We start from the raw sequence: 27,214 nt of genomic DNA, 5'->3' as shown, positions 1-27,214 counted from the left end.
GCTAGAGGAGAACGCCCCCCTCCCTGTGGGAAGACGGCGATTGCGGAAGCTGGTCAGTTACGCTTACGTGTAAAAAACGCCGATGAGCGCAGCGGGCTTAACGCGTACCCGCTAACGTTCATAACGCACGCTCTAAAACTAAAATCGGATGTGTGGTTCAGGTTTTGATGTCAGCCACTTGGTGCACTACACTCAATTCAGCCGCTAGGCTCAATGGGAGTGCCTGCTCTTGCTGAATATCTTTCTGTTGTTGCACGTTGTGTCCCCGCGAGCCAACTGCGTGGTAGCTCGAATCAGAATGCGCGGAGACTATTTACTAGCGCACAGAGCTGGGTGGTGGAAGGCGTCGCCTGCACCCGCCAATGATGCAAAACACGTGTTGCGAGGCGAAGTCTGCTTTCTTTTTTTCTTGATAAATTGTTCTTTGTAAAATCACGCGCCCGTTCTCGCTGTTCCCCGTGTGGCACTGTCCGTGCGTGCTTGCTATGTTTGCTTGTTGCCTGCCGAAGTTCGTGTGATAATCTGTTGATTGGATACACAGAAAATTTATTTACGTACGTGCCACTAGCTATTACGATAGTGGCTCTTTAACAATGAGATTTTGCATGACGGTACATTTTTGCTGAAATTACATTTAGTAATAATTTATACTCTCACACACACTGTAAATGACGCGCCAGTGGCGGGCGAAATTCCAAAGCGGTCTTATCAGCTTCCGAAAATAACCCCACGAAAGCACAGATAATAAGAGGCTTTCTGGTGCACCGGTGAACGCCGGTTGGGTTCCAAAATCCAAGTCAGATCACAAAGTTGTCGAAACTCAACGAACTATATTCTTCATACTTAAAGAAGGGAATTGCGCTAAAAAAGACACGGACGAGTAAGGACATGTCCTTACTCGGCCGTGTCTTTTTTAGCGCAATTCCCTTCTTTAAGTATGTACGACCGACTCGCCCAACAACGTGCTCTCCTATATTCTTCAAACAAGGTAGTTAATACACACGTGGCGCACTTCGGCTAGGCACATCACACTGTAATTCAGATGGATGTTCATAAAACTCTATAAAATAATGAACGACAAGCACTAAGAGTTCAGCACGTACAGTACAGAATGAAGAGAAGTAACAAGTCTTCCACTCGTATTCACCCGTGCTGGTCTTCGGCTATACACCTTCGGCCTAACTAGAGGCAAAGCTCGAAGGAGGAACTTCTTCCGGAAATCTAGGCGCCCGAGGAACTCGTCGGCTAGCTTGGCGAGGAATCTTCTTCTGCGGACCATCGGTCTAGGCGTCACATCACTACCCTGGCGCTGTGCGATCCCCGGCTGATTCCAGCACGACGCTTTTATCGTCTTCGCCGGTGTTTTTTTCAAACTTTCTGACGGAGCCGTGCTGCCGTAGCATGAACAAAGCCTGGGAATCTTCTAGGCGTTTCTCGCGTTTTCGGCCGCGGCCACTGAAACGTCTTCGAGGCGGGTGGTGACTCATCCGTTGGCGCATGCTTGGGCTATCGCCTCCTCTTGCTCAGCTCGCCATGTGTCGACGTCTGAGAGGAGGTTTTGGCGCGCGCCTTCTCTCTCTTCTCTCTCGAGATCGAAACTTTCGCGTATATTACCGAAGCCTCTATAGTCGGGTACAACTTTAGAAAAAAGGGGCGTTTACTTCTCCAAGGCGGGTGCACACGAGCCTCCACCAATGGGCGCGCACTCTAGACTGACGTCACGAGCCGGACGGCCGGTGACCCCGCCTTTGGAGATGATGGCCGCCCGCGCTTTGGACTGGGCAGGGTCGCGTCAGGGTCGCGCCCTCGTCCGAGTGAATTCACAAACTTTTTGCGGTGGTCTATCATGCCGGAAATATCATTGCGAGATTGCGATGCACCATCAGAGCCACGTGCGTTTATTTTGAGGCATGGTCCGACGGCGAAAAATTGCAGCGAGCATTGCTGACGCTACGCTACGCGAACTGGCGAGACTGCATGCTTGAAAAAAAGAAAAAAAAGTGAAAAGGGACGAAAGAAAAAGTATCACGTTCTTGAAAGTAAGTTTGTGAAAATACTAAACCAAAAAATTATAACGCTTATGTTATTCAAAAGCAAGAGTGCTTATTTAAAACGATGAACGAAGCATTTTTGTACCTTTCCTGTCTCAATCGTCTTCTCACCCCAGGTTTCAATGGGTTCGATAAATAGATTGTTCTTTTTTTCTAATTACTTGTTAAATACCAATTTGTTCTTGGACAACCGGTATTAAATGTGCCGTGCACATCTACACCTGCGCAAAAGCCATGCAAAGCTGCCCTTTCTACTTTTGTCCCTTGCAATGAAGCTAAAAAGCAGACGACGCGCAGCATTGTAGAAGGCACGGGGTTAGTTTTCTTTCGCGATATGGCATGTGCTGTAGCATTCCAATCACAAGAGCTCTACCAAACCAGTTATCAAAATACGAAAGCCTTTATACCGAGAATTATGCGTTTAGAAGCATGGTCTTTTGAGCGGTACTATTTTAGTCGTGGAGGCAATCGGTTGTCGCACTTTGGTCATCTGGGCGGGGCCTCCCCTTTTTTCTAAAATTGTGCCCGACTAAAGTCTTCGTTGATTACGTCGGTTGTCTGTGGCGTACGCGCTCTTTACCTCTGTCAAAGCTGCCACGGGGCTGACGTGGTGATTTGCTGATTTGGGTGATACGCGGCGCGCTTTGATTATGCGCACTTTTCTGAAATATAAAGAGATGAAAAGCGAGGAAATTGCCTCACATTTATGGGCATTTGGTATATCATTACTAGAAAGCCACATATTTCCTTTTGTTTCCTTCTGCGTGTCTTTGTAGCTAGTCTGTGTTCATGGATTAAATTTTAGGGCATGTTTGCAGCCTGTGTCGTGGCATGCTTCCGCCGCCATGTTCTATACTATTCAAGTCTTCCAACCAGACTAGCACTTCCAGCTACAATTATACCTGGTGTGTTGACGAAACAAGCTACACCGTTTAATTCGGCGACTGCTAGCAGCAGTAAGGGCACAGCATTACTCAGGAACATCACAACGCTTTTGTATTATGCTGGAGTGCTGCTCAGGACAACTGCAGTAAAATTGAAGCGATAATCGCCCTTGTTATGACAGACTGGAATCCGTGGGCGCACGTCATGGTATATTGATTTCTACTTCCGTGTCCACAAGCAGCATCAAAGCCAATATGACGCTGTGGCACTGCTCAAAGAGCACGCTGTTATCAGCTTTATCACCATTACACTTTCTTTCTCTACCAATGAAGCTGATGGAGCTTGAGCACGTGTTACTTCGACGAGAAGTCCGGCAGTGTTTCACGACGCTTTCGCCTTCTCGGCGCAGACGAAGCTTGCACGTGCGACGGTTTTGAGTTTACCCAGACACGGAAGGGATAAGGCGCAAGATAAGCCAACTGGGTGTTGTGTTTTCGGTTGTTTTGCTGTTGTAACCAAATAGTTTAGGCTTAATCTTTGCCCCGCTTAAACTAACGCCGTATAAACTGCGAGACTTCTTTGAGAACCGCTCTTACTTCTCCTCGCTTTACCTGCGTATTTCCCCTTCATCTCCAAAGGAAGTTGCTCATAGCTATAAGAAATGCGACGCGTAGCTTGAATGGCACAACACTTTTTTCCGTCTTGGAAATGACCTGATCTGATGCTTACCAGTTGCAGTCGCTATAAAAATAAATACACCGGTGATTACGGTACTCCTTATACGAATATTTATTGCAGCTGTTTAGGTGCTTTGAATTCGCGATATATTCTGGAATGATTCTGGAAGACAGGGTGCTCTCTGCGGCGATTCTGACGCGTGGCTCACGCGGACCTCATTCCCAGTGTGTCTGTAGGCCACGCCAGCGCTTTGTTCCCGGGCTGGCCGCATGCCTGGTCACCGCCGGCACACCGTTTTGCTAATTATCCTTTCGCTGTACCCTCTACCGCTTTCCGCCTCATGACCCTGCTCTCAGCTTTACTCCTTGCGCCTCTTCGCTCTCGCCGCTTTTTTCATCCCACGCTGCGCGCCGCGCTCCCTCTGGTCTTGCGCTGTGCTCCTTCGCTTGGTTACAAGTGACGCTCGTTGCATGAACGGGCGCCTAAGAATTGCACTCTAAAATGCCGATACCCCTCCATGCGGCGACCACGGTAAAAGCGTGCCATATGACCAAATTTTACTTGATAGCCTTCGTTCAGTGACCGGACTGCGGCGCGGTGGGCACATTTGGCCCCAACAACTAGGGAAGGAAGAAAACGAGGAGAGTATCTCCGAAAAGCACGAAAAAGTGAAGGGGCGAACAGAGAGCACGTGGGGCAATGCTGTGCGCGTTTTATAGGCTGCCACAATACTTGGCAATAAACGCATTGCAAGATAGCAGTGCTGCTGTAACTTTATTCTGTGTTCGTGTCGAATAAAGAAAGAAGATTCGCGGAATAAGGAAGCATGTGCCACAAGCCACAGTGATTGATCACGGATTTTCGGTGATGTTTTAATGGGATTAGCAACATTTGGCTACATAACACAGTGTTTGCTCTGCGATCATGCGGGTAGCAGTTATCCCCGACCTCCTCAAATAAATGAGAAACCTTTATTCCATACTGAGTGGAATCGAAACCAAAGCTCATGATGTGGCCTAGTTGTAGTAAACCCGCCGTGCCTGCAGGAGGTTGTGGGTTGGATTTCCACCACCGTCGGGCACCCAATGGTTTAAATAAGCCCAAGTATACCCCGGCCTGGCGTTCGGCGTACTTCAGGAGTCATACGCTTGAGAAAGTAGCCTGTGATCTAAATTCCAGTCGCAATGCTCGTAAGCAAAAAAAGGTATGTTTGGGCTGCTCCCATGTACCTATTTCTCCGGTGGGAACCCAGCGACTGCACTCGTGTGCCACAGCCGCAATGGATGCCTTCAACAGGGCCGTCTTTCGTTGGAGAACGAGTCACCCAAAGACAACTCGTAAATCTGTATTGGGGCCCCATTTCGAGATTTGTGTGTACACGAAAGCCGAGCACCAGACCGGGAACATCTCTACACATTAGAAAAAGCCGGTGGCGTTCCGGCAGCACCGGGGTTTAAACTCGGCGCGTACCGCATACGAGGCGGATGCTCTACTGCTAGGCCACCACTGCGCCACCATGGTGATTCCTTTCTTCTCATAGGAAAGAAATCTGAATACGTTTTATTGCAAAACACTTGATTCAATAGTACCTCATAGTAAACCATTCGAACTAAACAAATAATTCATGATTTTTGATTTTCCTATGGCTCCAGAGGACACGCATGTCTGGTTCGGTGGCGGAAGTTTAACGCGTTGTTTATTCACTCGGGGCTGCCTCTCTAAACTTCATATCATTCCGCATGACTCTGTAATCTCCGACCGTAGGCGTGTTTGCGACCGGCTTTATTTTACCTAATGCTGGCTTTTCGCCTTATAATGTATGCTTCATAATGTGTGGTGTAATGCCAGAAACCTTCTGAGATTGGCAATAACTGGATGTGAAACCTGTTTGGGGAAAAGGCAGTACATTACTCTCAAACTATTTGAAAAATATTTGATACTTGATTTGATTCGCTTCTGGCACACGTCGCTAGCTAGTTGCTAGATTGGATAACTATCGCACGTAATTACTGTTCTAGAACTATTCTTCAATTTTAACTCGACCGTGTCGCAGGCACGCAGAAACTTAGTTGTTCCGTTAATGAACGTTTTATTTGTACAATACTCTACAATACTAAACATTACTATATTGTTATAAGAGTAAACGAAATACACAAACTTTTATACAACTTTTTTATATATTAAGGTTAGTGCCAGAGGCGCAGGATGGCACGCAGGTGACAGCTCCAGTAGACAGTATACCGCTTTTTCATCGTCTCTTTCTTGCACGCATGTTCATGTGCGAACGCTCCTTTATTTAAGCCCCGGGTGCAGGAGCACCGTCCTGGCGCTTGTTAGAATAGCGAACTAGCTGAACAGTGCTGTTTCAAACGGGACCCGTGGACGACGTCAGTTCGTAACTGGGATAAAGACGAGCAGGCGACGGGGGCGATGTTGTAGTTTACGTCTCATGATCGTCGCGAGACATAGTAGGGCCTGGTACAGCGTGACAGCAGTTCATCGGACAGGCCGAAATGGTTAATAAGAGAACGCAAAAGAACGGCAGTTCCGTGAGAAAACTAAGCGTTTCGGTGGCCACTGCCGTAACGAATTTCTTCTTACGCTTGAGACGTTGTAAGTCGATCATAGGCAATCTGGCGAGACCTAGGATTTGAACAACGGCTTATTCCGTCCCGTGTAGCGACAGCAGAGGCAGCATGCTCTCATGAGACAGAATGAGATGGCAACCAAACAAAGGTAGAATATGGAAAACTAGCGTTATCGTAACGGGACACAGGCCGAAGCGATGTCCCAATCCCGATTGTCTGCATAACGTGCATACACGCCTCTGTGAGGGTGTTATTCGATCTTTCATTTAGTTCGCTCATTTATGGGTGATAGGCTTATTGTAAGCTTCTTTTAGGTGCTGCACGAATACGGACAGGTAGTAGGAGCCACGATGTGTGAGCACCTGCTATGGCGCATCGTTATGAAGAATTACTTTTGTAGCGCAGCTGGTGGGGAGGGCGCATGTAAGAGCACGGGGCGTTGCATAGCCTGGTGTAACGCCGAATTCAGTTGTTCCCCTTTTATAGACTGTAGACGTGGGGCTAAATTTCCAGTGCGAGCCTGTCGGGATCCACAAATCCTTAGTGGCCTCTGGCGCGTCGCGGGTCAGGTACTCCACGGACAATGGGGACTAAGAGACACGGGCTAATTGTTAAAATCATGTGGGAGGTAGTGGCCAAATGCTGCAAGATAGGTGAATTCCTTTTCTAGTGAGGTAGTGCCTTTGTTAAAGCTGAGTGGGCCTTCATGATTTGGTTGCACCTGGAATAGCATTGCCGCACTGGCTCTCCAACTGGAGTCTGAACCTTACAACGTTTAATCAGCGAGCCTTCTCAATTGAAACGAATGAATTATGCAGCAATATTGGTAGTAATCGTCGGAATAATCGAAATAAGAGGTGTATAGAATAAACGTAGTGCAAGCCTACGCTCGAAAGTTCATTCATAATGACGAAGAAATAGAACAGGTAGCTTTATGACGATCTTGGTTTAGCAATGAGAAATGTGCAAACTTCGTGCACTATAGTCATGGGCTCTATCAATGCAAACGTTCCCAAAGCAGTATGAGGAACAAGCTGTTGGTAACTGCAGTATGGATTTTAGGAATCTTAGAGGAGAGCTGTTTGTAGTTTGTTGAAATGGCGGAATGGAATGGACACCGAATATTAAATACCTTCTTCGGGAAGCGCAGTAACAGGAAGTGGAGCTCTGAAAGCCCTAATGGAGAAACAAGAAATGAAATAGACTTCATTCTCCGCCAATTCCAGCATAGTAAAGGACGCAGAATTGTTAAACAGGATTAAGGGCACTGACCATAGTTGAGTGAGGTATAGAGTTGCTCTTAATCTGAAGTGAGAAAGAGCAAAATTAGTCAAGAAGAAACTGACCAACCTAGACGAATTCAGTTGGGTGCTCGCAAATAAATAAGCAGCTTTAGAACAGGAAGAAGGAAGATAAAATAGAGGTAATGAATGAAACCGTATCTAGCTCCATTTCAGAAGCAGCAATTCAGGTTAGAGTAAGGCACTAAATGAAGGAATACGTAAGCTTTCCCAATAAGAAATAACCTAATAAAAACGACAAAGCGTGAAAGTATCTAACTCAACAGATCGCATAGAATTCGTTGAACTGTCAAAGTTTATAAACAAGGGTAAAGTTAATGATATGCGAAATTACAACGTCGGAAAAAATGAGGAAGCCTCAAAAGCAGCCGCAGCATGAAATCAGTAAGCAGAAAACTTTGGATAGGACAGGGCAAGATGTATAAAGTGAAAGATAAGCAAGGGAATGTCCAGTAGCCTGGCAAGGGAACAATCATTTATGACAGCGAGTGAACCTCTTGATTCTGTGCAGAAGTACGTTTATCCAGGTCGATTACTCACAGGGAAGATTGATGATGACAATAAAATTTACGAAAGGATAAAAATGGGTCGATGTGCATATGGCTGGCATTCCTAAATCCTGGCTGGAAGCTTACTAGTGTCGTTGAAAAAAAAGTGTGGCATCATTGCATCCAAGCAGTGCTAACATATGGAAAAAATTGTCGTTTAACGAAGTAGCTCGAGAACAAACCCAGGACTGAGCAAATGGTGATGGAGGGAAAAAGGTAATCGTAACGTTAACCGCCAGGAAGAGAGCAGTGTGGCTGAAAAAGCAGTCGAAGATGGCCGATATTCTAAGTGATATTAGGAAAAACATATTGAGCTGGACTCATACGTAGGGAAGATGACCGCTAATGATTAGAGTTACAGAATGGCTGTCAAGGGAAGGGAAGTGCAGTGGAGGATATTTGCAGCCGCAAGTTCGACTCAGCTATCATAAGGCCGGGGTCATTGCAGATCGCTGGAGATCGTGCTTCATTCTGCAATCAACGTAAAAATATGCTGATGGTGATGGTGATAGCAGTGATGAAGGGGCCAAGAAGGTCCATGCGGACATGGAAGAAAGGCTCCTTGGCAATGTTTCCTGTTCTTAAATCTATTTCTTGCTTTAATAATGGCTTTCAGAACAGGATGATGTTGACATTTGTTGATTAGTGGCACTAAGGAACTATTCAAGTGTGGAATTTCAAATTGAAGATACTTCGAAGAACTTTCTTGCAATTTGATTACGTTTACTCAACGTCTTGCTTTTTGCAGGGTTTCCGGTTACCAGCCACAACAGCGTTTTGGCTAGTAAAAAAAGAAATTTGGGCGAATCGGCAAATGTATTTGTGTTACCCTGTTAGTAATTATGAATTACCCTGTTATCCTAAGTTGTCACGGTGAAACAAAAACTCGAGCACTGCTTCACATGACCATTAGTTTGTACATTACAGCACGCGGTCAGCCGTAAAAGGCAGGAGGTCCCAGTTTCTGCAGTTCGACAATGTAGGTGCTCGCGCGTGCGTTTATCTAGGCGCTGGAGAAACAAGTACGTGACTGCCATTTTCATCGTTTAATTAAGGATACGCATAACATCTATATTCGCCTTTGGTACAACAATGGAGTGTCATATGCCAGAAAAAAAATGTAACATAAAAACAATTACATGATGCGTTTTTACGCGACAATTAAACGAGCAAAACTGTTCCCTTAGCTACAGATGAAAACTCGCCCTGGCAATGCAGCATTTACAGCATTGTGATCTGTACAGTTCCTAAATATTATAGCAGTGTACAAGAACATTTACGAAACAAATATAGCAACGAAAGCTCTGCACATTGTGGGCACTGCAGGTATTCTTCTTAACACCTCTTAACTCCTGTAAAAGTGCCAATTGAGTACAGGCCAGCCATGCGATCATTGGCACTCAAGTACATAATTCGTTTTAGGTTTACAGGCGGTCTTGTAACCGGAATCCCTGTGATCTTTTTACGAGTGAACACTACAAGGCATGCTTCATGCTAGGTTTGATAGGAACAATTGGTGCATATTTCTTTAATAAGAAGCGTATGTAACAATAATTAAAATCTAATGCAAGACATATTCAATGATTTCCTTGCGACGACCCTGAACGTATTTGATAGTTTTGCGGCACTCTTAGCTTTTTACCAAATCGAAAGAAGCCAACTAGTATTCAAAGCGTTAAATGCACGTTTTATGCGTTGCAACTCGTGAAAATTCAATTTCGCTTCAAGTACACACAATACACGCACGTTGATGAAGCAGGCGTGAATTACCGTCAGGCCCATCGCTGGACTCAGTCGTTATTGGTCCACCTGAAAAAAAGACATAGAAAGAAAAGCGAGCGTCAGCGAAAGGCGTTCAGAAATAAGCGTAAGCTCATGTTCAGAAATTAGGAATGAACATTGACCACAGCTTCTTTATGCAGACTTCAATATTCCTTGCGACTCTGTGACAACTCAGCGGTGGACGCAACAAAGTGATCTTGCTAAAAGGATCTCTGTAGTATGGGATCCAGAAGAAATAATGAATTTGTTGGCCACAAGATGTCTAGAGCCGGCCATGGGCCCCACGGGTAGGGAATTTGGAAATAGCTAAAAGATAAGTCCTCAGATGATGAAATTTTATGCAAGCGGCCCGTAGTATGCCGGCAAAACATGCAGCAATAGGTTCGTTTACGAAGTCCATTGCTCATACAAGGGACAGTTCAAGTGCTCTTATTATCGAAAAAAAAACATTAAGTTTCAGGCATGTATGACAACTATTGCTAGACATCACTAGCTACATTGTTTTGTTTGTGGCGACGTTGTAGAAAATGAACACATGTCGTACGCGTGAAGTTCCAGAGTTGGTTACTAGACCTGAATATGGTAACGATGTTTTTTATCAAATGATTTATGCCTCGGCATTTAGGTCAAACTGCACAATAATCTCCAGGACCGCACACCGGGCTGTAGTAGCTATACGCAATAAATAGAACTAAATTATTGTCAATCACTATAGAGACTGTAACGCGATCCTCACATTGCCCTACATATCTAGCTGATAATACTTTAAGAAGTACTTCCTAACGATGGCGAGTTAAATCGGTGACATTAGCGCTGGAGACCGTATGCGGTCTAGAGGACAAGTTTTACACATGTTTACAGCCGAGGAAAAATGCACAAGTTCGTTGACAGAGTTGTTGATAAAGATAGGTTGGTTGGTTGCAAGCAAGTATGCGGCCTCTAGGGTGAGCAACACAACAACAAAGAACGTCAATCTGAAAGTCACAGATGCTGAAATTATCTCATGGGTGGTAGCAATGGAAACGAAACCTCCCATGAGTAACTACTTAAGAGGAAAAAAACGGAATCGGGAAAAAAACAATTTATGATAACTCAAAGGGAAGTTCATTATTTTAATAGTGAAATCAGGATGCCTTAGAACAGGCGTCTATAAAGCGAGATATAAGAAGGTAGAAGAGGCGCGTGCTTGATGCGGCACAGCTAGCGGAACGATGTAGCATGTTTTATTAGAATGTGAAGATATTTGCCCAACGGTCGGTTTATGCACCACTGAACTCCTTGTAGCCCTTGGGTTCAGCGTAAGCAAGGGCAAATTAAGCATGTCCTCAATAGAAATTAGTAAGAGGGAATTCGAAGATTGCTGGAAGAAAAGTAGGGAAACGACAAAACATGGAGACCTTCAAAAACAAAGTTCACAATTTAGGGGTCACAAAATTTGGTTATAGGAATTCATCGGATTTTTTTTCCTTTGCTCATTTATTTTAACTTAGGTAGGACATTAGGCTGTGTAACAGGAAGAGCTTGGTGACACAATATACCACCCCGTGTCAAAGGGGACGCTCATAGCCTCCATCCGATACCGTGAAAGGGGCGCAGCGATGGTGATTTATTCATGAAAGGTTTATGACACATTGAGGACAAACAAATTGTCAAAATTGAGATGTGTACTGTCCAAGTCATGTTTTAGATAGGTGACATCAGATACACATTAACATCCCTATAAACGAAACAGACATCTTTGTACAATTGTGTATTCTTTTGTGCAGAGCATACCCGCCGTGGTTGCTCAGTGGCTATGGTGTTGGGCTGCTGAGCACGAGGTTGCGGGATCGAATCCCGGCCACGGCGGCCGCATTTCGATGGGGGCGAAATGCGAAAACACCCGTGTGCTTAGATTTAGGTGCACGTTAAGCAACCCCAGGTGGTCAAAAATTTCCGGAGTCCTCCACTACGGCGTGCCTCATAATCAGAAAGTGGTTTTGGCACGTAAAACCCCAAATATTATTATTTGTGCAGAGCATATCCAGTACCACAGGCCCACCAAGCCTAGCTGGCGTGAGAGAGGTTCCATTAAAGCGAGCCGAATACGTTGTGTGAAATACACACGAAGCCAAGCTGGTGGTACACAGGTCCACTAATATGCGGCACATACCAAAGGCAACATGCCCAGCGAGCCAAGATTACGTGGGAATGGTTCATTAGGCAGCGCCGAATATGTAGCGCCACATGCCCAGCGAGCCAAGTTGGCATGACTGAGGTTCTATAAAGAGCGCCGAATACCCAGTGCCACATGCCCTACGAGCGAAGTTGGCGTGAATGAGGTTCAATGAAGAACACCGAATCACCAGTGCCACATTACCCGGGAGGCTAGTTGGCGTGACAGAGGTTCACCAATGAGTGCCGAATACCCATTGCCACATGCCCAGCGAGCCAATTTGGCATGACTGAGGTACAATAAAGAGCGCCAAATATCCAGTGCCACATGCCCAGCAAGTCAAGTTGGCGTCACTGAGGTTCAATAAAAAGCGTCGAATACCCAGTGCCTAATGCCGAGCGAACCAATTTGACGTGACTAAGGTTCAATAAAGAGCGCCGAATAACCAGTTCCACATGCCCAGTGAGCCAAGTTGGCCTGATTGAGGCTCAATAAAGATCACCATATGCACAGTGCCACATGCCCAGCGAGCCATGTCGGCGTGACTGAGGTTCAGTAAAGAGCGCAGAATACCCAATGCCACAATACCAGAGATCCTAGTTTACGTTAGAGAGGTTCACTAATGAGCGCCGAATATCCGTGCCTCATACCCAGCGAGCAAAGTTGGCGTGAGTGAGGTGGAATGCAGATCACCGAATGCCCAATGCCACTTGCCAAGCGAAGCAAATTGGCGAGAGAGAGCTTCAATAAAGAGCGCCGAATACCCCGTGCCACGTACCCAGCGAACCTAGTTGGCGTGAGAGAGGTTTGTTAATGAGCGCCAAATACCCAGTGCCACAGGCCCAGCAGGCCAGGTGGGCGTGAGAGAGGTTCATTGAAGAGTGCCGAAAACACAGTGGCACATGCCCAGCGACCCTAGTTGGTATGAGAAAGGTTCATTACAATTGCCTGAATAGCCAGTGGCACAAGTCCAGTGAGCCTATTTGGCCTGAGAGAGGTTCATTCGTGAGCGCCGAATACCCCGCGCCACATGCCCAGAGAGCCAAATTGGAATGAGTGAGGTTGAATGAAGAGTACCAAATACGCAGTACCTCCTGCCCAGCGAATCAAGTTGTCGTGACTGAGGTTCAATAAAGAGCGCCGAAAGCCCAATGCCACCTTCTCAGCCAGCCAAGTTGGTGTGACTGAGATTCAGTAAAGAGCGCCGTATACCCAGTGGCACATGGCCAGCGAGCCAAGTTGGCGTGACTAAGGCTCAATAAACAGCGCCAATTACCCAGTGTCACAAGCCCAGTGAGTATAGTTGGCGTGAGACAGGTTCACTGATGAGCGCCGCATACCCAGCGCCACTTGCCCAAGCCAAGTTGGCATGACTGAGGTTCAATAAAGATCGCCGAATACAAAATGCCTCGTGCCCAGCGAGCCAAGTTGGCGTAAGAGAGGTTCCATAAAGAGCACCGAATACCCAGTGCCCCATGCCAAGCGAGCCTATTTGGCGTGAGAGAGGTTCACTAATGAGTGCTGAATACCCACTGCCACATGCCCAGCGAGCCAAGTGCGCGTGACTGTGGTTCAATAAAGATCGCCGAATACCCAATGCCACATGCCCAGCGGGCCAAGTTGCATGACTGAGATTGAATAAAGAGCGCCCACTACACAGTGCCTCAAGCTCAGCGAGTCAAATTGTCGTGACTGACACAAAATAAAGATTGCCAATTACTTAGTGCCACATGCCTAGCGAGCCAACTTGGCGTGAGAGAGGATAATTAGAGAGCGCCGAATACCCAGTGCCACATGCCCAGCCAGCCAAGTTGGCGTCACTGAGGTTCAATAAGGAGCGCTCGGATGCACGGTATCACATGCCCAGCGAGCCAAGTTGGCGTGAGAGAGCTTCATTAATGAGCGCCGAATACCCAATGTCACATGCCCAGCGAACGAAGTTGGCGTGAGAGGGGTTGAATAAAACGTGCCGGATATCCAGTGCCACATGCCCCGCAAGCCTAGTTTGCATGAGAGAAGTTCAATAATGTTGGCCGAATACCCATTGCCACATGCCCATTCAACCAATTTTGCGACCAAGGGGTTCATTGCCGAGCGAAAAATATCTCGTGCCACATCCCCAGCGAGCCAAGCTGGCCTGAGAGAGGTCCATTAAAATGTGGCTCATATCAAAGGCCACATATTCACCGAGCCAAATTAGCGTAATATAGGTTGACTATTGAGCGCCGAATGCCCATTGCCTCATGCGCAGCGAGCCAAGTTGGCGTTACTGAGGTTCAACAAGAGCGCCGAATACCCAATGCCACTAAAGTTTCTTGATCATTTGAAAGTATCGCCACTATTTAAACTCTGCCGCCTCCGCGCGACCTCCTCGCCTCTTCCTCGCCCCTTGCGTGTCCCCCCCCCTCCGCGGCAGCCAGTTTTCCCCGTTTTTCTGCACGACAATTTGTCGCCCGGCCGTTGCCTTTGGAAGCGCGTCGACGTTGCGTTTAGCTATATTTTTCTTTTTCTACCGCGCCATTTTTCTCCTCAGTTTGGCTAGCTCGGCACTTTAGCTCGGCGTACCGAAAGTTGGACACTGTGTTTCCTGCTCTCTGTGCAAGCGCTATGCCACGCTGTTACGCATACAACTGCAGCAAGAAGCCTTCCGGTGGTGATGAAGCTTTATGATGCCACGAGGAAAGCTTGACTGTTTGCGCAGAAAGCAGTGGCTACATAATGTTGGCTGAAAGAAGTTTGTTCCGACAAAAAAGAGTGCTAGGTGAAACGTCTTTCTTATTGCTCGTATCAAAGCATCCCCTAATGCTGCACTTTAATAATTCTTCCGGTCTGCTCACCAGCGTTCTTGCTGTGGCAGTTATTATGTTGCATACGAGCTGTTGCTTCAGAGTGCTTAATATTTTGCTGGGCCTCCACCACCTCTCACATCGCCAAGTATTGTTATTCACTCGGAAATACAGCACTATAGATTCTGCTTTCCGCAGCGAACATTTATGTGCGAAGATACAGTCTCTCGATCACACTTTTCGCGATTGTTAGGAGCCGTTGCCAGTTTTACTGAAAATTAAGCTAGCGGCTAATAGAGGAGCGATTATTTTCAGCTTATGTCGATGTGTGCGTCAGTCAAACAATGAGTGCAGGCCCTGGAAAAAAAGTGGCAAGTGTACCTGTGGTATTGCAGCTACCGAGCGCTAGCTAGTTTTAAGAGGAACATCTTCAGATCTCTGTTTCAAAGTAGCGTTGCGGACAGAAAATATCACGTGACCCAGGAAGGTTAGAAGCCACCTAAAGCATGTCCAGCCATGAAAAAGAGATAAATCATTACCCACGTTAATTATTGGTTATTTGGGTTTGAGTTAAAGTGGGTGAGGGAGGAGTAAGGTTGATTACGGTGGGTTATGGCGTGGCTGAAGTTCAATAAAGAGCGCCGAATACCGAATGCCACATGCCGAGCGAGCCAAGTTGGCGTAACAGAAGTTCATTAGAGTTCGGCGAATACCCAGTGTCACATACCATTGATATTTTGTTGATATTGATGCGTGATATTTTCTATACCTCAAAACACATGTAGAAACAGATATCGAAGGCTTTCGCTTAATGAGCCATAGGCAGAGGGATGTGCTACGATCAATACTGGATCAGGCGCACAAAGTAAAGCATCTCATCATCTGGCAGAAAAATTGTCTGGAGTGTAGAACTTGCCTCAAAGCTCCGTTTGCATCAGTATACCCCGTTCATACCACTTGAAGAAAAAATCAACCACCTCATAAACTTTGCATTCAGCATTCACGATGCCGTTATAAGAATTTCACAAAATTTTCTACAGCACTTGGATGCGCAATTGGCCCAAAATAGTGGGCGTGCATAGAGTCCCGCGGCGCGTCCGCGGGAGCCGAGGAGGAAAAGGTTGCCGTGCGCAGCGCGTGCGATCGGCGGGCGAGCAGAATCGAGGAGGAAAGCACCGTGGAGAGGAGTGTCGCTACTTTAAAATTATCCAATGGCTTTAAGTGCCGTTTGCCCAGTGACCCAAGTTGGCTTCAGAGGGGTTAATTAAACTGCGGCGACTATATAGTGTCATATGCCTAGCGAACCCGCTTTGCGCTAGAATGGCCCAATAGAGAGCTCCGAATACCGAGTTCCACATGCCCAACGAGTCAAGTTGGCGTGAGAGATGTTTATTAGAGCTCGATGAATTCTCACTGCCACATGCCCATTGAGGCGAGTTTGCGTGAGAGGGGTTCACGAGGTACTATGGCGTAAACTACGGGCTCACAATTCAGAAAATTCACCCGAGAATATACCCTACCTCAGCCTACAAATTTGTCCTCCTAGCAGAGCGCACCTTAACCACATTATGTGGCAATGCAAGAACCACTCCCATCCCCCTAACCTTTGTGGTGTTTAAAATAGTAGGGAGGTGTGGGAGGCTGTCATGCGCAGCTACAACCCCAAATTTCAGGAAGCTATCCTTAGGTGGGCTGAGGCGTTAGAGGAAGCCTACCGCGAGCAGGACAACCGCCCTCACCTTCTTCTCGCAGCCCATTTCCCTTTAAGATGGGATAACTAAAGTTGTTTCTCTCTCTCTCTCTCCTGCATGAAGTAGAGGCACATTGTACCATTCGCATGTTTTTGTTGCAGAAGTATCCATAACACAAGTGGGTTCTCCTTAAGAAAGAATTGAGAAGTCTATGTACGCATCAATTAAATTTGCGAGAGAAGGTAAGTTGTTTCCGAGAAGTGGAGACCTTGAACGCTATTAAATTATTTAGGTATGATTCATGAGTTTGCATCTTTCGTTTTCCCTCATGCTTGCGGGACTAGAAGGAACAAGCAGACTTACTCAATTTCCTTTATATGGTGTTCATAACTTGACAGCACCACATGCCAAGAAAGGTGTAATTTTGAAATAGTCCGGAATTCTTTATTTTGCAGCTGTGTGCACAACTTAAAATGGGCTGTCAAATGTGTCTTTGGGGGCAAGTACAGCACATCTGCTGAACATCGAAAGTTCGGAAAATGTAAGTTCACAATTGTAAGCCTGGATATATTTCATTCTTTGATAGAGAAAACAACATTCTAAGGTTAGCTGAGTAACCGTGTTGAGAAATTAATTCAGTTTGAGCATAAATAAAACATGGGGTAGAAATCTTATTCCAGTTTCATGATATGCACTTGTTGCTGTTGTACAACTGTAGTTTTTGTTAGTGTAAGTATACTTCTGTGCATTTCACGTGCCATGTTATCACGCATCATTAATGCAGAACTTTATCTCAAGGAACCTCCCATTGAATTGGACGTCTAAAGAGGGAAAACCAGACATTCACATGCCCTGTTTCATATTGCTTCTAAATCTACCTGTGTAGGTTGGGGAGATAATTCAAGTTCCTTGTCGCGTGGACTTGCTGTTGTGGTATATGGAGCAAATGAGTCAATAAATATTCCAGAAAAAAAAACTGTATTCTGGTTTTTCCACTTACTCCAGGGAGCGCCTTTGCACCGCAGTTTGCAGTGGAACGAAAATGCTGCCAGCTCACTCAGAAATCGAACTCAACCGATGTTATTGCTGTCACGTACGATGACTCGGCGATCCCGAGTCAAGAATTCTTTCATAAGCAAGGACCCTCATGTATCTGTAATTTATTTCTATGCAGCTCCATTTATTAGGAATGCTGTCTTGGTTGCATTGGTATGCTTGTGTCTTTAATGATTGGCTCAAGCGTCATATGACTATTTTTGTTTAGCTTTTTTCTGGAAAGTCTTCTTTAGCTTCCTCTTCTTGTCTACTACCTTTTAATATTCTATTTTTAGAATATTACCACATCATTTAATAGGGTAGTTTGGTTCATTCATTGCTGGTTTTGTTCGATTCAGGTATCAACAGAGCTTGAATGTAACCCAGTCACCGAGCTTGACCAAGGTGCCATTCTAGCCCTGCAAAGGCTTGGTACAACACTGAGTGAAGCTACGACCCTCGAACGGTCTGCATTGGATGCAGACCGTTTGACCGTTCGATGCAGACCCTCAGTGATAGGTGTTATCAATGTGGTGACATTGCATTCAAGTCTCCACCGATTCATCACCAGCCAGAAGAAACACACTGGTTGACTTGCTCTCGACAGATGCTGCCATAAAAGCCTTCGCAGGTGCAGCAACAGTGGCATTGTTAATGTACATGTCAGAGGCCGTTGCAAAACCGGACACACTCAGCGCAGAGTGTAGTGTCTTAGAGCGCGTAATACTTGTTCGCGTTCGCCCAAAGACATTTTTCTAATATAAGTGCCTGGTGATATTGTTTGCAATTTTGCGAAGCAACTGTACACAGGTAACTTTACGTTACTGTTCGCCCTTTGGTCGCTGTCCTCGAGGCGGCAGTTGCGTGGCCAACTGCTTAGGAGATTAAAAAAAGCAGCCGCATTGCTTTGCAGCATTCAGAGACGTCAGGGTTGTACTTGGCTGTATAGAGGTGGAGGTCAAAAAATCGCACTGTGCCTCATGCCGTACACTGACATATTCCCATTGTAAGGGTGTCTACATATTGAAAGTCCAAATTGGTGCGTCCCCTGGTGCTGTCATCACATTCGTCAGTGACACTTTTGGTGGGCGGGCTTCTGATAAGGCTTGTGTTAATGTGTGTGGTGTTCTCAACCAGTTGCAGCCCTTTAAGATGACCGAATTGTTCATAAGGGTTTCAACATTGATGACAGGTGCACCGAGCTTGGTGTTGGCGTGATTGAGCCGCCCTTCTTGTGGAAACAAGCACAGTTCTCCCAAGAAGGTGCCATGAAGATTGTTCAGATTGCAAGGGTGACGGTCCATGTAGAGAGGGTGATACAACGCATAAAACTGTTTCTAATTTTGGAGGGCCCGTTGGCATGAAAAATATTAGCTGCGGCTGATGTAGTGTTTATCATAAATGCCGAGATTGTAAATTTTTCAGCCTCTATGTTAGCTGAAAAACGGTTCCAACTATCTAAAGTTCTTGTAGCACAGTTTTCGTAATGATGCTAAACACATTAGGAGCTGTGGATGACCTCCTGGTGTTTGCCTACGGCCGCTAAAAAATGTACAATTGACCGTGTTCTTACATGCTCTTTTGGTTTCAAGAGTCAAGTGAAAGCAGTTATGCCGGTGGTTAATATAAGTTACATATGGCATAAAAAACTGCGATATAGCTGCTGCATTGACAGTTTATTTCACTATATCGCTAAAGCCAACATACAATAAACGGGATCAAACCTTTTTGTTAAGGATGTGGCAGTCACAAAACAGCTTTAGGCAGCAGCTTGACTGGGCAACTGCCCCAACGTTTTTGACAACCAGCTCGCAAAACACCAAACTTTAAACATGGGTAAAATATATATAGTAGGGCAGTAATAAAGATTTTAATTTATGGGTACACATACCTCAAATGTAAAAACGTATGCACGTGTTACATAAAGCTTTCAGTAACGTAAGCACACCAGTATACATGAGCAAAAAAGATTATACACAAAATAAAGCTAACAGCTATTCTGAAAGATGTGTTGAGGTGAACAGCTCTGCTGAAGTGCTGACAAAAGCACAACGCAAGCGACTTGTTCAATAAGAACAAGGACTGGCAACTTTAGCAGAAACAACATTCAAGGGAAGCCATGAGCTTCGTCGAGACGTCTAAGCTGACCCCAGACAATGCACAATTCTCAAGGCTGAAGTTACCAGTACAGTCACTTAGGTCGTCATAGGCTCGAGGGCTACGATCATTATTTTTTATAGTTTGTGAGCTGCGGCAATAAATGTTCAAAGTAAACATATAGCAATCGATGAACAAGATTGTCAATCAAGTGGTCGTCTTTTTTTACGCATATCACTAGACATTCAACTTAGCTGTAAACAACGAATTGCCCTCTTTGAGGTTCAGAAAAAAACAGGCCAAGCTGCACTTGTGAAAAATATGAGTGTGTTAGCCGCAGAGAGAAGTTTTCTTTGTCACAAATTATGTATGGAAGCTTATTTTTGATGAGCTCACAAAATTTTGCTCATTTTCCCCGAACGGGGCACTTCATTTCCACCAGAACAGAAGGTTGTGCGTTCTTGAAAACAACACCACCTGGGCCTAAGCCCAACCATGGTACGACACGATTAACGACAAAGCCAAGTGATGTCACTTCATTTCCAGTCCTTCTGGTGTATTCTCCAATTGCTGGCCTCTCACATGATTTGCCATAGCGTGTGGCATCATTACCCTTAACGGTTTTAGTCGAGGATTTCGTGACCTTTTGATCCCATGTGCATTCTTTGTTCGGCATAAATCAATATAAGCTGTGGCACATGCTGCCAGTAATCCTTAGCATCCTCTGTCGGTGCCACTTGGTATCACTTTGGCTCACTGTGCTTGAACAGATCGCAACTGCCTCCTCCTGTGTCACGGTGGTATGCGTTAAATAAAAGCGATAAACACGAGGAGTGAGGTTTCTTTGGCAGCTTTATATATCTTCAGGGGGTGCCATCTTCCAAGGCGACACCATGGAACTCAAGTTCCTCATACCTTTGCACTTGTTTGCACAAGGCCATGTGCTGAATCAATATCCTGCATATAGGGCTTATGACATTCCGTTTGGCGTTTTCCATGCTGTGTTCTTGAGCACTGTCATGAGTAAATGAGCACCGCCCTTTGCTGTGTAGTTCAAGCGTGCTGTTCGGAGCAACAGCAATAATCTTGTTACGTATTTCTTTACTCCCCGCTGTCTAAACGGAATCTTGGTGCACGTTGTACATGGCACAGATATCTTGTCCTTTTTGGCTCATAAAGGGGTATCGATTTCAGTTTTCCCCATGCTTGTTTCAAGTCTGTTGAGGTTAGCTGCTCAAGGTTTTCGAACCCAGACCTGTGGGTCATTAACGGAATTTCAAGTTAGGATCATAATGCGCAGAGAACATGTAAGCGCAATAAATTATATTGATTAAACATAAAAGAGGACTACACAATGTGACATAATAAAGCAAAGCTGCACCATTGCTTTGAGTCATTCAGAATTATTAGTTATAGTGTGAATGTCATAAGTGGCAAATAAACAAGTAAGCTGTAACTTCCCTAATATTTCTCAAGGCAACAGTTCAATTAAACACGTAATACTTGACTGCATTTGAGTCTGAAAGGTGCACACATTTCCCTCAGATTTGTACACAGGCAACGTACTCGCCCAACTTTATGCGTAACAAAGCGCATGAACGCAAATCAGTTCATGATTAACACCGATGACACAACAAATAGTATTGAGACAAGGTGCGCAAAGATCTTATATATAATATCGAAGATCCTCCAAGTGATCTTGGTATGTCTCCCTGCTGTAAGCAGCTGAGCCCATTCTTACGCCTGAAGTTCTTTTTTGTGCTAAGTGGAGCACTGAGTGCTGCTGAAAACAGAAATTGGACAAAAAAAAATCAACACGCACAGAAAATAAGGAATTATCCTCACATATTTATTGTGACACTGTGACAATGCTTCCATGGGGAAGGAAATGGAGTGTGTGATAACAAATGATAACAAATTGCTTTCAAGGTAAAGTTCTGATTACTCCTTTTCATTCTTGTGTCATCAGCGTTGCCTTTAATGTACCAACACTTGTCAGGTGCATCCTTTCTTTTTCAAATTTATTTAGCACATCTTTGGAGTAGGATATTTTGCTTCCAGGAATACATTCAATCCTTTGCTCTAGCTGTGTTGACATGCTGACTGGCGCAGTGTTTCCATTTATCTTTGAACTTGTTGGCTGCATGATTTGAATGTCCGTATAATCTTGAATAAATTTTGTTTTTCTGTTTTCATTTGTTAATGAGTTTATGTCTTGAAAGTTTGCTCTTTTCGAGCGACTTCAGCAAGGTAAGCAGTGTGCTTGGAATAAATTTTTAAAAAACCTACTGTTTCGTTGAAAATCCTCACCTGTTAATAAACAGCAACATTGCAAGCATGTGCTTACACTGTGCCGACCTGCCAGCCTTGCAGGTACAGCGGCCCTTAAACAACAGGTATTTTGCATAATCAATCACTGCACTTGCCCAACAACTCTACAATCAGGTAATGCCTGTATTATAAAATACATTATTTACTTTTGCTCATTTATTTATTGTTCCTTAGTACAGTCAGACAAAAATTTAGGATTGGATGGGCAGTCGACAAAAAATATTCTTGTGCTGCCTCACTAGCCATTCAAGTGGTATTCGTTCCAGCATATGAAGGGCATATGACCACTTATTTACTTTTTATTGACATAGTTTCCCAGAGAGCACAGGAACAGTTTAATCCCTCAAACTTTTGTACACGGTCATCTACTCGTATCTAGGATATGTTCGATGGGCCAGTGCGCCCGGCAACGGCCACGCATCGAAGCAAAGTGACAAAGAGGTAAAGGTACCTGGAGCTCGTGCTTGTTATCGACCGCCACTTCACTTCAATGCGCGGCTGCAACGTGTGCACAGGCGCACATGCCTGCACTCGTAAGCTAACAAATCCTAGTCCAACAAACGTTAAACTACTTTGCATTGTTCACGTAGCGAGCCCTCAGCTGATTTACGGTGTATTTGACAGTTTGTTTTATGAATTTAACTGGAAGGGGGCGAATAAAGCGAGCATGGCCGCCGACCGGTAATATCACTTGACCTGTCGAGGCAAGACGTGGTAGGGCTGACGGAGGCCGTGAAACTACTGCAAGGCTGCCGCTTGCACAGCACGCATAAAGCGCAATAACTAGATTACAGGGGTGAACGGTTATGGTATTAGCTCGCAAAAGCGGTCATATATAGGTTTTTGTTTACTTCTCGTGTTCAAAATCTAGCTTTGGGAACACAGGCAGAGATAACCAGACAAGAAATTTTCGCACACAAAACGCAGCTTTAAGGCTGCTTTTCATGGCGTCGATGTAAAGATCTTCGGTCGCTCAACACCGAGTGTTTTTTTTTTCCTCGACATGGTGGCTTATTCAACCGGTAGAAGTAACAATTTGCTGAGAGCACCACACCGTATAAAAAGATTATGGTGCTCGTTCAAAGCGGTCGAATTTATAGAATACCCAACAGTAAGTGCGGTGACTTACCATTATAACGCCGTCCATGTAAAAGAAACCACAGCTCGTGTGGTTTGCTTCGAACCGACGAAGTTTGTATGCAAAAGCCTTCAAGATTCACGGACATCGACGTGCACGCTTTTATGCCGCAGCATACAAGATGTCCAGTGTTTAGGACTTCCTCAACTTCAGTCAAGCATCGAATCCTGCGTTCTGTTTGCCGAATGTGGGCCATTACGAAGGCTAACGACAACGGATGTGTCAAGTGAAGAGGCATTCAACATGACGACGCGAAACAACATGTCACTGAGCAAGACAACCGCAGCACTGCACCGACTTCTCTAGTTTTTAATCTCTAGGACAGCCATGTTAGATTTGCGGTGGCGCCCCCTATGGCCGTAAAAGTTGCGAATAGAGTGGCCCGAATAGGCGCGCGCGGCCACTCGGAAAAAACACCCTCCCCCCCCCCCTCCCCACCCTCGACCCGGAGCCTTGCGCTTGACGAAAGATGGCGCGCTTCCTCTCCGCTTTCCTCGCACACTTTCACTCGCACATACAGCATAAGTCGCGCGGCGATGATTTTAAGCGCGGAACACTTAAGGGGCCCGGGATATCATCCGTCCAATGTCGCTAGGGCGTCATGCACAAATGCTGATAGCGAAACTACTCAATAGCCTCAATACTACTCAATACTCAATACCACAGCCTCTTGGGCTTTCAGGGTTCGGTAGTGGCGACAAAAGCACAAGCTTTTCGTGCATGATGTGAGCTTGCTTGCTTCAGATTTCCTGATATTTAGTCTTTAAATACTAATTGGTTAGTACTCTTTTCTTTTTTTTTCTTTTTCGTATGCCCGTGTGTTTCTTGTATATTTGCTTTTGCAAGATAGTCAGAGCGTCATTTCGTGAAACGCGTTTCAGCATGTGCAACCCTGTGGGAGGTTTACATTACAGCCAATACTTTTAAATAGTACAGACAGACATTGCACACATTACAGACTTAGAGACATTACTTTTAAATAGTAGTTTGGAAGTCGCAAAACTGTTAGCTATTTGTATTTGTAGTGTGTGTACATTGCTACCGGGAATACCACTTTGGTAGGACCGTGAGAGCGTGGCCGCTTGTAATAACACGTGTGAGCACGTGTCATACCTTAAGTCTGTGCGGCATTTATCTCTTCTAAATCATTTGTAATAATTACTTTGTAGCATTATATGAATTTTGATTTTGTGCGTATCGGCCTTTGCTAGAAGGTACGTGCTCAAAAACCTTCGGTGTTTGTATTAGAAAAAGCCAAGTGCAGCACATAGCACGAAAGACGGCAAAGAGTGCAATGTGCGTGGGGAGGGGGGCAAGGTAAACAACGGGACGGATGAGGATGGAGAGGAAACCGAGTCAATCGCCCGACACTGTGATGTCAATGCTAGGCTCAAGAAAATGAAGGCTTTCCAGAATGAGCTTGTCAAACTGTCGAAGAGCTCAAAAATTAGCTCAATATGGAGCGTGCGGCACGGAAGGCGGTGGAAAAAAGACTCCAAGCAGCCGAGCAAATGCTCAACAGGGCTACCATCGTGAACGAGAATAATCACGACAATGGAACGCAGTCTGCCAACGTGTCAGGAGAGGGAGTGTCAACAAAGCACGTGAAATGCGTGCAACGTGGGGAGGGGCAGCGGGTGAGAGCTGGACCCACCTTGATGGGGCCACGAAGCAAAAACAGGAACCCAGGCGTCGATGCCCCTCGTCAATCACACAGAAAAAGATGGCAAAGGAAAGCAGAGACAGCCTCGGCAGTAGGGGAAAGTGAAACGGTGATTATCGCCGGCGACTCAAACTTGGCCAGGTGCTCAGAGGAAATTGTGGAGATCATAAAAGGTGAAAAAAGGGAGGCGGCAGGTACATTTCCAGGACGGACATTGGGCGCTGTCATGGCTTGAGGAAAAGCAAAGCTCGTAGAAAATGCCCCACGGACTCAACCTTGTCCTAGCAGGAGGCGGGCTAAATGACATCTTCAACTAAAGGGACAGGACTTCCCCAGCGCTTGGCAGAAGGGTTTCACAGCTTGCGCAAGCTGCGCCCTCAGGTGCAGATTGTGGTGTGCCTCGTGCCGGAGCTGCCTGTATGTGGCAGTAACCTTCAAATAGCCGCAGTGGCTGCTAAAGAGGCTATATTGTCACGTGGTCGTGACGTCAAGGAACACAGTAGCAATACTGTGAACTACAAAACGAACTTTTATTGGGCGAACCTGTGCCCACAAAACAGGCTACACTTATAGCACAACGATAGCGGGGAACACGCTCGGCGATCGTCGAAAATCTGATCAGCGGGTAAAGCGCGTCGGCTTTTATACAGCAGTCCTCGAATGTTCCAGACTAATCGTTCGGGCCCGCGTGCCTTCCACAAAGTTCTACACCATTCGCGTCACGTGATGAAATTAGATAACACAAGGTTCGGCAACAGACAGCCGGGTAGAAGCATCGATAACTTTCCAGAAACTTCGGATACATGCAGGCGCGTGCCGCGCTGTGTGATTACATTACTTAAGCAGCGAAACGTGGTCGCCCGATAAAGATAAGTACACGTGTCAATACCCCCCCTCTTAAACAGCATCGACCCGATGCTGCAAACAAACGAAAGTAATAAACAAAAACACTTGTCGCACGGCAAAAAAAAAAAATAAGTTCGTCAGCGTCCGTAAAAGGGTTTAGGCGCACCACGTGGACCACTTCAGATCGTGCGCGGCGCCGCTGTGAATGCGAAATGCCGTCTGGCACGACCTCATAGTCCAGTGCGCCAATACGTCGGATGACCTTGTGGGGTCCGAAATAGCGTCGCAGTAGTTTCTCACTCAGTCCTCGTCGGCGTATCGGGGTCCATACCCAAACACGGTCGCCGGGCTGGTACTCGACCAAGCGTCGTCGGAGGTTGTAGTGCCGTCTGTCGCTCCTCTTCTGGTTCTTGATCCGCAGGCGGGCGAGCTGTCGGGCTTCTTCGGCGCGCTGGAGGTAGGTAGCAACGTCAAAGTTCTCCTCGTCAGTGACGTGCGGCAGCATGGCGTCAAGCGTCGTTGTCGGGTTCCTGCCGTAGACCAGCTTGAACGACGTGATCTGTCTAGTTTCTTGCACCGCCGTGTTGTAAGCGAATGTTACGTACGTCAGCACGGCATCCCAGGTCTTGTGTTCGACGTCGACGTACATCGCTAGCATGTTGGCGAGGGTCTTATTGAGCCGCTCCGTAAGACCATTCGTCTGCGGGTGGTAGGCCGTTGTCCTCCTGTGCCTTGTCTGACTGTATTTCAGAATAGCTTGAGTGAGCTCCGCTGTAACGGCTGTTCCTCTGTCGATGATGAGGACTTCTGGGGCGCCATGTCGCAGCAGGATGTATTCGACAAAGAATTTCGCCACTTCGGCTGCGCTACCTTTCGGCAGTGGTTTTGTTTCAGCGAAGCGGGTGAAGTAGTCCATCGTCACGACGATCCACTTATTTCCGGTTATTGACGTCGGAAAGGGTCCCAGCAAGTCCATCCCGATCTGCTGGAATGGTCGGCAAGGAGGCTCGATTGGCTGTAGTAATCCGGCTGGCCTTGTCGGCGGTGTCTTGCGTCGCTGACGGTCTCGGCATGTTCTGCCATAACGGGCGACGCCGGCGGTCAGGCGCGGCCAATAATACTTTTCTTGTATCCTCGATGGTGTCCGGGAAACTCTGAGGTGTCCAGCGGTCGGATCGTCATGTAGGGCGTGCAATACTTCTGGACGAAGTCCTGACGGGACAACAAGAAGGTAATTGGCGCGGACTGGTGAGAAGTTCTTCACGAGTAGATTGTTTTGAAGCGTGAAGGAAGATAATCTGCGCTTAAATGCCCTGGGGACAACGGCGGTGTGCCCTTCCATATATTCGACGAGACCTTTTAGCTCCGGGTCTGCCCGTTGCTGTTCGGCGAAGGCTTCCGCGCTTATCATTCCAAGGAAGGCGTCGCCATTCTCGTCATCTTGCGGCGGCGGGTCAATGGGTGCGCGTGATAGACAATCGGCATCGGAGTGTCTTCGTCCGGACTTGTAGGTTACAGTGATGTCGTATTCTTGTAGTCTGAGGCTCCACCGTGCCAGTCGTCCTGAAGGATACTTTATATTCGCTAGCCAACCCAACGCGTGATGGTCACTGACGACTTTGAATGGCCTGCCATAAAG

The 27,214-nt window shown here is 46.2% G+C and overlaps 1 protein-coding gene across 16 annotated transcripts in view; it reads right to left on the bottom strand.

Moving 5' to 3' along the window:
- LOC135908735 (uncharacterized) overlaps positions 1-27,214 on the bottom strand; it is a 1,076,237-nt gene that overhangs the window by 949,927 nt on the left and 99,096 nt on the right. For 13 of the 16 annotated variants that reach the window (XM_070529152.1, XM_070529157.1, XM_070529150.1 and 10 more), the window contains exon 4: positions 9,798-9,860. The exons of 1 other annotated variant lie outside the window; for it this stretch is intronic. In XM_070529152.1, the coding sequence (XP_070385253.1) occupies positions 9,798-9,860 (63 nt within the window). The remainder of the gene's footprint in view (positions 1-9,797; positions 9,861-27,214) is intronic. 2 more of the 16 variants (XM_070529146.1, XM_070529148.1) reach the window with 1 other exon arrangement.

This window comes from Dermacentor albipictus, unplaced genomic scaffold, assembly GCF_038994185.2.
Source record: "Dermacentor albipictus isolate Rhodes 1998 colony unplaced genomic scaffold, USDA_Dalb.pri_finalv2 scaffold_18, whole genome shotgun sequence".
In the NCBI taxonomy this organism is placed as follows: Eukaryota; Metazoa; Arthropoda; class Arachnida; order Ixodida; family Ixodidae; genus Dermacentor; species Dermacentor albipictus.
The sequence above is the reverse complement of the archived record's forward strand: the minus strand, read 5'-3'. Positions and strand labels throughout refer to the sequence as shown.